At 36.9% G+C, this 11548-nt stretch overlaps 1 protein-coding gene across 1 annotated transcript; it reads left to right on the top strand.

Annotated features, from left to right (window-relative positions):
* Nucleotides 1-3422: 3422 nt before the first annotated feature.
* LOC132174202 (ankyrin repeat-containing protein BDA1-like) lies at nucleotides 3423-5083 on the top strand. The gene is made up of 2 exons (XM_059585893.1): nucleotides 3423-4105; nucleotides 4643-5083. Exons 1-2 carry the CDS (start codon nucleotides 3431-3433, stop codon nucleotides 5081-5083), a joined length of 1116 nt encoding a protein of 371 aa, XP_059441876.1. The 5' UTR covers nucleotides 3423-3430.
* The last annotated feature ends 6465 nt before the right edge of the window (nucleotides 5084-11548 follow it).

Genomic DNA, 11548 nt, shown 5'->3' with positions numbered 1-11548 from the left:
ACTTGCCTGTGACTTGACCAGGACCTGCTTGGAACTCGCCCAGGACCCACTCGGGATCGCGCCAAGACCTTCCCAGGACCTGATCGGGCTTGAACGGGACCCGCCCGGACCTGCCCAAGACCTGCTCAGGACCTACCCGAGACCCTCTCGGGACTTGACTGGAACTCGCCCTTGACTTGCCCGGGACTTGCCTGGGACTTGACCAGGACCTGCTTGGAACCCATCTGGGACTTGACCGGAACTTGCCCAGGACGCCGCTAGGACCTGCCCGGGACTGGACTGGGATCCCGCTTGGAATTGTCTGGGACCCACCCGAGACCTGCCTGGGACCCACCCAGGACCCGCCTGGGACCCGACCGGGACATGACTCGGACCCGCTCTGGACCTGGCCGGGACCTGCCTAGGAGCTGCCAGGACGTGACTGGGACTCGCCCGGGACCTGACCTGGACTTACCCGAGACCCGCCTAGGACTTGAGCGGAACTTGCCCCGAACTTGATCGGGACCTGCCCGGACCTACCCAAGACCTGCTCAGGACCTGCCCGGGACTCTCCCGGGACTTGACTGGAACTTGCCCATGACTTGCCCGGGACCCGCTTGGGACTTGACCAGGACCTGCCTCGAACCCGCCTAGGACTTGACCTGAACTTGCCCGGGACGCCCCCGGGACCTGCCCAGGAATTGACCGGCACCCTGCCAGGACTTGATTGGGACCCGCCTGGGACCCCACCGGGACCTGCCTGGGACCCCGCCCGGACCTGACCGGGACCCGCCTGGGAGCTGACCGAGACCCACCTGGGACTTGACGGGACATGCCCTGGACTTGACCGAGGCTTGATCGAGACCTGCCCGGTCGGGTCCCGGTCAAGTCCCGGGCAGGTCCCGGCGGGGTCCCGAGCAAGTCCCAGGCAGGTCCCGGTCAAGTCCTGGCGAGGTCCTTGGCGAGTCCCGGGCAGGTCCCGAAGGGGTCCCAGGTGGGTCCCCGTAAAGTCCCGCGCGGGTCCCGGTTAGGTCCCGATCAAGTCCTGGGCGGGTCCTGGTGGGGTCGGGCAGGTCTCAGTATAGTCCTGGGCAGGTCTAGACGAGGTCCCGGACAAGTCCTGGTCAAGTCCAAGCAGGGTCTCGGGCATGTCCATGCAGGGTCCCAAACAAGTCTCATGCAGGTGCCTGTGGGGACCTTATAGAAAAAAATATATATAAAAAAAATATTAAAAAAATTATTTTCCATGTGCGCGATAAACTCCGTAAAATGTTTTCGATTTTCAGGAAAAATGGTTTCCCTGAAAATATTTTCCGACGTAAACTATTTTACGTCGAAGTAAACGAAGCCTAAGTTAAATAAAAAAATTACTAAAATAATGAAACAATTTATATATATCTAAAAAAATGTGTTTTGAATTTTTATGAAAAAACGGTTGTTTGTTACTATAACTAGCTTTTAATATATAAGTACATAACCATCGGTTGTGGTTATTTAAAAATAAATAATAACCGCAATTACAATTGTCTGTACACCTTTAAAATACTTTGTTGCACATTGCAGTATCCAAAAATGAAGCCCAAGCAAGTTCTCATTTTTGTTGTTGTTTTTTTTTTTTTCTTTTTCTTTTTCTTAACTTAAAGGAGAATAAAGTTGAAACATTATTGGAATCCTATGGTGCTGAAAGGAGCTTAATTACTATAGGGATTCACTATCAAAGCATCTCCAGCAATGGTTTTTATTTTAACTATTCAAAATATAACTTTTTTTATTTTAGCTACTAGTTTTTCACTATATACTCAAACAGAATATCTATTTTACCTATCTATTCTAATTAAATATTATTTTTCATCATTTCCTTGTCTTCCCGATAAAAAGACAGAGAGATGAGAGAGAAAATATTAAAAAAATAGAAAGAAATAAGAAATATAATAAAATATTACTTACATAAACTTTCATATTTTACTGTAAACTGTAGCAATTATAGCGAAAACTTTTATTTTTCAAGGACTGCTGGAGCAAGAAAATAAAGCATAATAACTAAATTTAGCTAAAAAACTAGTTTACACTATCTGCTGAGAGCAGTTTGGCTAAAAAACTAGTTTACACTTTCTGCTAGAGATGCTCTCATTCAATAATTAAATCATTTTTTACTTGAGCTTTTTGTTATTTTATGTTTTGATTTTAATTTATATCCTGCGATACGAATAATTCCTGTCTCTCACTTTTTCTTTTTCTTTTTCTCTTTTCATTTCTATAGTGCATCAGCAGCTGGAGAGCTTCCCCTTTTTCGTTTTCTTTTTTTATTTCTTTTATTACGGTGGTGTTATCTTATTGCTATTCTTCCATGGTTTGAACTAACCAGATCAATAATAATAAGATTCAGGTAATATTATTATCGTATGGCATAGAAAATAAATAAAAATAAAAAAATAAAAAATAAAAATAAAAAAAAATTCTCAGTACCAGTGACCCACCAGACAATCCAGCAAACGTCCTTTATTGTCGGCAAACAAAGTTAAACACCTTGATTCAGTGACGCGTAAGCAGATCTAGCTTTCTCATCATTTAAAGCCATAATTATGCTTATTATATATGGGAATACATCTGCCTCTCCGCTCAAGTCTCCGGAGGTCCCGTTTTCTTATTTTTTTTAATTTTTTCCTCAGCCCCGATGCTTATTATAGGAATCCATATTCCTGCCTCTCATCTCAAGCTAGCGACCTCTCTCAAGAGGTTCCCCTTTTTTTTTCTTTTCTTTTCTTTGTCTATTTTATTTTTGTACGTCTGGATTATTCCTATATATCTAGGCATATCTGTATGATTAAACCGATGGATCAATTGCAACTTCTAATCGGTTTGGCATATCGTTTTATATTTCTTGAACTATAGTGTCTTTTATGCATAAAAGATACATTACATGTCACCATATATGGTGCTCATGTGTCAAGAAGAGTAGTCTTAGATTAGAAAATAAAACTATATTGAGAAACCTTTCTATAAATAGCATCGCCTTCTAAAAATACTTTGTTTAGTGGATCCCAAGTCTCCTTAATTTTTCAATCATCTCATTCAGACATTTTCATAGATTATATATACAAGAACAAATTAGCAAATTAGTTTTTGTTAACAAAGATACTAAAAAACACCAAATCAACAAAAGCAAATGCACGTGGACAGACAACTCATAAGATTCCAAGATATGTAAACAAATAAATCACAGTACCACTGACCTGCAAGACAAGCCCTTTATGCTTCAATGTTTGGCAAACAACGTAAAAATCGTTGCTTCAGTGAGGTGTGCAGATCTGGTATCGATATCCAATCCTATAAATAGAGGACGCCCAATCTTCTCATTTAAAGCCATTTCCTTCTACAATTCGACAAAAAATAAAAATAAAAACGCCATTTCCCTTTAACTTTCAGACTACTATCACGTACCTCTCCTAAAATGGATGGGAGTCTGAGGGACTCTGCCGAGCAAAGAAACATTGATAGGAGTTTGAGAGATGCTGCTGAGCAAGGAAACATTGATGCCTTGTACGTATTGATAGAGAAGGATGCACATGTTTTGGATAGGGTCGATAAGATTCCATTTGTTGACACTCCTTTACACATAGCTGTATCTGCCGGGCACATCCCTTTCGTCAGGGAGATCATGGGCTTAAAGCCCTCGTTTGCTAGGAAGCTTAACCAATATGGCTTAACCCCTCTTCACATTGCTTTGCAAAACCATGCTCTTAATTTTGAAAAAGATTACATCTTGCAAAGAAAACAAGCCATATTGGTTGACCGACTACTTGATTTTGATAAGGATTTTGTCCGTGTCCGAGGAAGGGAGGGTGTGACTCCTTTACATTACGTAATTCAAAAAGGAGACCTCTCTTTTTTGAAGAAATTTTTAGAAGCTTGCCCCGAGTCTCTTGAAGATGTGACAATTCGAGGAGAGAATGCCTTACATATAGCCCTGAAGTATGACATGATCGATGTTTTTCGGTACCTAGTACAATGGCTTGGGCGGGCTTGTTTTAAAGATGCCAAATTGTTGCAAGAGAAACTGCTTGATGGGTGGGATGACGACGGCAACACTCTTTTGCACGTTGCAGTATCCAGAAATCAACCTGAGGTAAGTCCTTTCCACTCAAGTTTTCTTTCATGTTGGGTGACCCAAAATTTTACTTGAGCTTTCAGTGTGATATTTTACTTTTATTTTCATGGGTTTTAAAGTTTTGTTTATAGCAATATTTGGGTTTTTATTTTTACTTAATTGGGGCGAATGTAACGCTCCATCCCCAGTGACACTCAATATTGTACGTCTCTTTTTGGCTCTTTCAAACCAGATATTCTAGGAGGTCACATATCCTATTACTACTCTCGCACTCGTTTAACTGCAGAGTTTTGATGGGATCATGCTCATCACGACGTTAAAACGTATTAATATCAAAAAAGGTGTGAGTATATATATAAGTACATCTCCATCCCCAAGCGATGTGAGATGCCACATCAAGTATTTGGATCAGTAATTATATATGCATCTCTACTAATTTTCTGCATCTTGCAGGTAGTGTCGTGGTTATTGGATCATGAACCACTAGTGTGGAGGTTACTGGATGTTGGATCAGTAATTATATATGCATCTCTACTAATTTTCTGCATCTTGCAGGTAGTGTCGTGGTTATTGGATCGTGAACCACTAGTGTGGAGGTTACTGGATGTTGGATCAGTAGTTCATATAAAGAATTTAGAGGGTCATACGGTGCTTGGCATCTTGGAACTCCAAAGCCAACAAACACAGGTGGACAACCAACGGATTGGAAAGATTCTACGACAACATTGTGTGAGGCGTTTAACAACTAGACTTGAACATTATTTAAGATCTTTTATAACAATATTTGTGAAGTTTTACGTAGGAATACGTCGCCGGCAAACAGTTATAACAGAGGAGAGGCGGAATGCGCTGTTGGTCGTTGCTGGATTGCTAATAACGGTCACCTACCCGGCAGCACTCAGCGCTGATCAACCCAATGAGTTCAACTGCACATCCCCATCCGATCAACGCTACCAGTGCCGGTCACTTCAACTGCACAGCCCGGTTCAACCCTGACATTGAATCTCGAGACAAATTTGTGGGAGTCTTTTACGGAATAAATACTGCCGTCTTTTACCTGACAAATGTTACACTTTTCTTCCTCGTCCCTCCCGATTTTATTGGATGGCTGTTCACCGTACTCGTTGGACTCCTATTTTGTTGCTATTGCTTTTCATCTCCGTTATTATCAAATGCTCGGATTATAGCCTGGTTTGGTATCTTTGGCGGATATTTCGTGTTTCTTCCACTTCTTTTGTGGTTTAGGATGGCTATGTCATCATTCAAGTCGAGATCTTTCTTGAAACATTTATCTTCCGGATGCAAGAAAGATCTTTCTTAATTACTCACCCGCCATCCATCATTTCCCTCTAATCATATAATATATTGTTGCTTTCTTTCTACACTTCTAAAGTCGTGTGACCTACTCTAGTGAGATTTTTTTTTTTTTTTTTGTATGTATGTGAAAGCTATGTACATGGGGAAGCGGAATTTGGTGTACGTGATATATTTCTTTATTTTTGTTTTTTGTGAGCAAATTTGTGTGACTTACTTGCTTTTCTTTTTTTGTTTTCTTTTTTGTTTTTTTGTTTTTTGGTACTTGTGTTTTGTACTAGTAAGCTTTAATGAAGAGGCTCACCTTCTCTTTAGAATTTCTCTCTTTTTTTCTACACAACTCCAAAAAGAACTTCAAGAGGAGAGAAGTTCTAGATCTAGATCTTCTCTCCTCCCCATATATATTATATGTCTTTCCTCCTCTCCTTTCATCTAAAATTTAATAATAATTTTAAATGGCACATCACATTTGAGAGTTAAAGTCTTCCTTATATTATTACTCCGTTAGAATATTTTACTGTTCACACATTCCTGAATACGGACTTACAGGTAGACAAAAAGGTGTTATTTTAAAATTATATTCTGCTCTCCTAAATAAATTTCCTGATTTCGTCCCTAAATGTACAAGAGGCAATACATAAAATGAGTAATGAACATAGATGTACAGAATAATATTTCATTACAACCAATCTTTCCTTTGGGTACTCCTACCCTTTTAGGAGGGTCTGCTCCTAAACCAAAAACCATCTCCATCTCCTTACCTCTCTCCTTCCACCTAGTTTGCCATTTGGAAATTAAACTTAAATGAAAGACTCAAGCTTTTTCTCTGGAATGTAGCATGGAATATTATTATTCCCACCAAGTCTAGGATCACCTCTAATAGAGTTGAAATTCGTGGACTGCTTCTTAGTACCATTTCAAGGGATTATCCTCCCAACACAAGTTCAAAGATGAAAGGATTAGAGGTTCGAGATGAGCCGACAGCTAGGGGATACTCTCGATATGCCTAAATTAGTATATTTCTTAGGATAAAAAGAATCTTGATTATGGAGTCCTTAGAGCATAGTGGATAAAACATGTTACGTCTTTGATAGGACCTTTCCTTTTTATACCTGCTCACCTACCTGATTGGATTATTTCACCGATTGCACGAAAAATGTATTTTGCATTCACTACAAAAAACTAAATTTTTGTTGAAATAAGTTTTTTGACGTGTGAGGTGGTCTGACACGTCAGAAAATCCTCTTGACAGGGCATTTTTGACGTGTTTCGGGAGTTAAAATTATAGGTGTCAAAAACGAAAAATTTCTGATGTGTTAAATTTAACATATCAGAATTTTCTGACGTGTCAAAATTGGCGCGTCAGAAAATTTTTTTGACGTCTCACTTTCTGACACGTTAAAATTTGTTCTGACGTGTCAAAGTTTGACACGTCAGTAACTTTTTTGACGTGTCAAATTTTGACACATCAATAAATTTCCTGACATGTCAAAATTGACACGTCAGTAATTTAAAAATTATTAAAAAGTAATAATTTTTCTTTTTTTAAATTTTTTCTGGATTTTTTTTATCAATTAAAAAAATTATTAATTTAAATTATGTTTCAATTAAAATAATATATATATTTTTTAAATTCTGGAATACAACCGTACATTTCTCCCCCATGCCAGCTCTCTCCCTGATCTCTTCTTTCCTCCATTTTCACTCTCTCTCTCTCTCTTCTTTCCTCCATTTTCAAAAACTCAAACCCAAAAAATCTTCAAAAAATCAAAAACCCAAATAAAAAAATAAACCTTATGCTTCTTCAATCTTCTTTTCACTCTCTCTCTCTCTCTTCTTTCCTCCATTTTCAAAAACTCAAACCCAAAAAATCTTCAAAAAATCAAAAACCCAAATAAAAAAATAAACCTTATGCTTCTTCAATCTTCTTCTCTTCAAATCAAAAATCAAAAACCATCCTCAAATCAAGTCAAAATAAAAAAAATCAGGAGCTTCTTCAAATCAAAAATCTTTCTTCTTCTTGATCTCCTTCTCTTCTCTTTTTTTTTTTTTTTTTCTTCTGCTTCTCTTCTTCGATATTCTCTTCTCCTTTTGTTTTTCTTCTTCTTGATCGGCTTTTCTTCTAGCTCTGCTGCCATGCAAAGAGATTGAGAGAGAAGAGGGAGATTCAGAGAGAAGAGGGAGGTTCAGAGAGATTGAAAGAGAAGAGGGAGCTTTTGCTGTATGCGTGCAGAGAGAAGAGGGAGATTGAGAGAGGGAAAGAAGATCTGGAATTAAATAAGAAAAGTAGATCTGGGAGAAAGAATAAATAATAAAAAAGGGAAAGAAGAGGAAAAATTAAAGTTGAATGTCCTGCTATTTTTTTTTTTTCTGATGTGCTAGTTTTAGCACGTTAGAAATATATATATAAAAGAAATAAAAAATAAAAAATACTAACATGCTAATTTTAGCACGTTAGAAATTTCTGTCGTGCTAAATTAGCACGTCAGAAATATATATATATAAAAACCTGATTTAAAAAAATAATAATAAAATAAAAAAACATACTGACGTCCTGTTTTTAGCACGTCAAACATTTCTGACGTGCTCTATATATATAATTTTTAAAAATTAAATTAATTTAAATTTCCTAATGTGTTAAATATTGACACATCAGGAAATCCCTGACATGTTGAATGTAACACGTCAAAAAAAAATTTGTTAACGTACCACTTTTGGCACATTAATAATTACTGACGTGGCAAAATTTGGTTACTATTTGCCACGTCAGTAATCATCATTTTTTTGTAGTGATTTAATTTGCACAATGAATGCAAATAAAGAAGCTTCCTATTGCCCAAGTTTGATAGTGGATATTATTGGGAAGACCTATAATATATATGTATATCTCTTGTATATGTTCCTTAATTATTACATCTGTTTTTTTAATCAATCATTAGGACTCATACAGATTCAATGGTGATTACTACTACTAGTTTTGTTATAATGACATGGCAGTTGAGGTAAGTGTTACCCAAGGGTAGGGACAAGAATCCTTTCAATTTCAAATAACATAAATATTCTTTATTTCATGTCATAATTTAAAGTTAATGCATCTAAAATAAAATGTTAACTGAATCAACTTTAAATTCTAATTATAAAATAGATAATATTGATTTCATTTTTTTTTTTTTTTTAACATGTCCGCACAAGAGGGGGGAAGGGAATTCGAACTAGTGGCCTCCGCTTCATTAAGCGTGGTCCCAACCGATTGAGTTACCTCTTGAGGACAATATTAATTTCATTTAAAATAGAGAAGATCACGTAACTTTTATTAGGCAGTTTATCTCAAAGGGATTAAGAATTTAAAGTTATGGTCAATTTGAATTGCAATTTAGGTAGCCTGGTCCGGTTGGATGTGGCACGCAGGCTTAACCCAAGTTTTCAAACATTGAGTCCCAACCTAGCCAAGCCCGTTCTTCAACTTGTACAACTAAAATGGAGCCCAGTGGTTTTTTATTGGACTTGGGCGACTTACCTTGGGTTAGGTTAGGTTGATATCTAAATTGGGTTAGGATACAACTCTATGTTATAAATATAATTGGAAAAGTATACATATTCAGATCATTTGTAACCTTCATTCTAAACTTTCACTTGAAGCAATGTTCTTCAAAACTACCAGAAAATTGCAACGTATTTTTTTTTTTTCTAAATAAAAAAATCCTTAAAATTTCTCAAAAACACAGATAATCAATACTTTCGTGTACCAATTGAAATTTCTTAAAATTAATACTTTATAAGAAGTATGGGTATCCTTTCTCCTAATATAATATGCTAACTATTACACCTCTAAATTAAAAAAGGTTGGTAGAATAATAGTAACACGGATTCTCAAGACCGATATATATATAGCTGTGCATTTAAAGTTGTTATGATTAAATCACTCGATTTCTTTATATATATATATATATATATATATAAAGAAATCGAGTGATTTAATCATAACAACTTTAAATGCACAGCTCTACAAAGATAATCACAAAAAAAATAAAAACAAAAATTGTAGGGTATTTTTTTTCAATTTTGGTAAAAGAGAGCTTATTGGAAAGAACTCTCTTTCTATCAAAATATCATTTTTTTTTTTGAAAAAATAAAAAATAAATAAATAAATCACTATTTTCAGTTCATTTTTTAAAATACTACTTCAATTGGTACACGCAAGAAATAAGCCAATTCAGCAGCCTTTTGCTCAATTTCTCGTAGAGTCAAATTCTCATCAGTACGTGTGAAGGGAATAGCCCCACGTCCTTTGATTTCCATATAAAGTACACGACGAGCATAAATACCCTCTTTAACTTCTATTTTGATGGACTGGATGTCTTTCATAAGGAATTGAAGTAAGATGCGACGATTTTTTTCAGGAAATCCCCAACGAAAAATACACATTATTCTCTCCTTTATATCGAATCGATCATAACCACTACCTACATTCCATGAAATTGTGCACCACAAATAAGAGCTAATAAAGAGACCCGCAATCCCGTAGAAAGACATCACGATCCCCTGTGGAAAAAAAATTATTTGTGGAGACGAAAATAAAGATATAAAATTCCTACCAAGATAACTGGAAATTCCAACAAATAAAAACCCTAATGAACCTAAAAAAAGGATAAATGCCCAGCAGAAATTACTTGTTTTTCGAGACCCCGCTACAAGGTCTATCTATATATGTTCTGATCGCCAATTCATACTAGATCTAGTTGCATTTTATTGAAATTGAGAGAATAACTCAAATGAATTTTACTTTTTTTGTGTGTTTCCGAAGTAACTTTCATCGACTAGCACTATTCCGATGTGAAGTTTTAATTTAGGAGTAATTCATCGAATTGCTTAGATCTAAAATAATAACATCCGCTTCATATGATTCCCTATAGATATCTACATATGGGTACATTAACTTTACATTTCGAACATTCGCCCCGATTCCCGATTTTTTCAAATATAAATATATATAATTCATTTACGTATCACTACAATAAATCTACTCAACAGGGGCAACTTATTAGGGGCGACTCTGAAGTCGACGCTAATGCTTACCTATTAGCATCGATTTTTGAAAGTCGCCCCAAATAGTTGAGTATTAGCGTCCACATTGAAGTCAACGCTAACAGTCGACCCAAAAGATATATATTAGCGTCCACTTCATAGTCGACGCTAATAAGTCAACGCTAATATACTAGCCAGAATTATACCCGAGGCGGGAAAACTATTAAGGGCAACAAAAATAACTATTAGCATCCACTTTGAAAGTGGACGTTGAAAATCAATCATTAGCGTCCACTCTAAAGAGCATGTACAAAAATAAAAAAATAAAAAAACAAATTAAAATAACAGATCAATAGCGTCCACTTAAAGTGGATGCTGAAAGTGTATTATTAGCGAAGTGGACGCTGAAAATTGATCATTAGCGTCCACTAGGGTGGACACTAAAGAGTCTGAACAAAAATAAAAAAACAAAAAACAAATTAAAATACCAGATCAATAGTGTCTACTCAAAGTGGACGCTGAAAGTGTATTATTAGCGTCCACTTTGAAAGTGGACACTGAAAATCACTACAAGAAACTGACTCATCAGGGGCGACTTATTAGGGGCGACTTTATAGTCGCCCCTAATACTCAACTATTAGGGGCGACTTTTGAAAGTCGCCCCTAATAGTTATGTATTAGCGTCCACATCCAAGTGGACGCTAATACCCGACCCAAAAGATGAATAATAGCGTCCACTCTACAGTACGCTAATAACTCGACCCTAATATTCTCACGGGAAATATTCAAAAGGCGGGAAAAAGATCATTAGCGTCGACTTGGAAAGTCGACGCTAATTGTTAATTTTGTCGACCCTAAAGAGTATGTGTAGGAATTTAAAAAAAATAATAATAATTTTATTCACTAATAGCGTCCACTCAAAGTGGACGCTGAAGAGTGATCATTAGGGTCGACTTTAGAGTCGACCCTAAAGAGTATGTGCAAGAATTAAAAATAAAAAATAAAATAATAATTTTATTCACCAATAGCGTCCACTCAAAGTGGACGCTGAAGAGTGATCATTAGGGTCGACAAAGTCGACCCTAAAGAGTATGTGTAGGAATTAAAAAAAATTAAAAAAAA

This window comes from Corylus avellana, chromosome ca3 (genome assembly GCF_901000735.1).
Source record: "Corylus avellana chromosome ca3, CavTom2PMs-1.0".
In the NCBI taxonomy this organism is placed as follows: Eukaryota; Viridiplantae; Streptophyta; class Magnoliopsida; order Fagales; family Betulaceae; genus Corylus; species Corylus avellana.
Note: the sequence above shows the minus strand (reverse complement) of the source record. Positions and strands in the feature narration are given on the sequence as shown.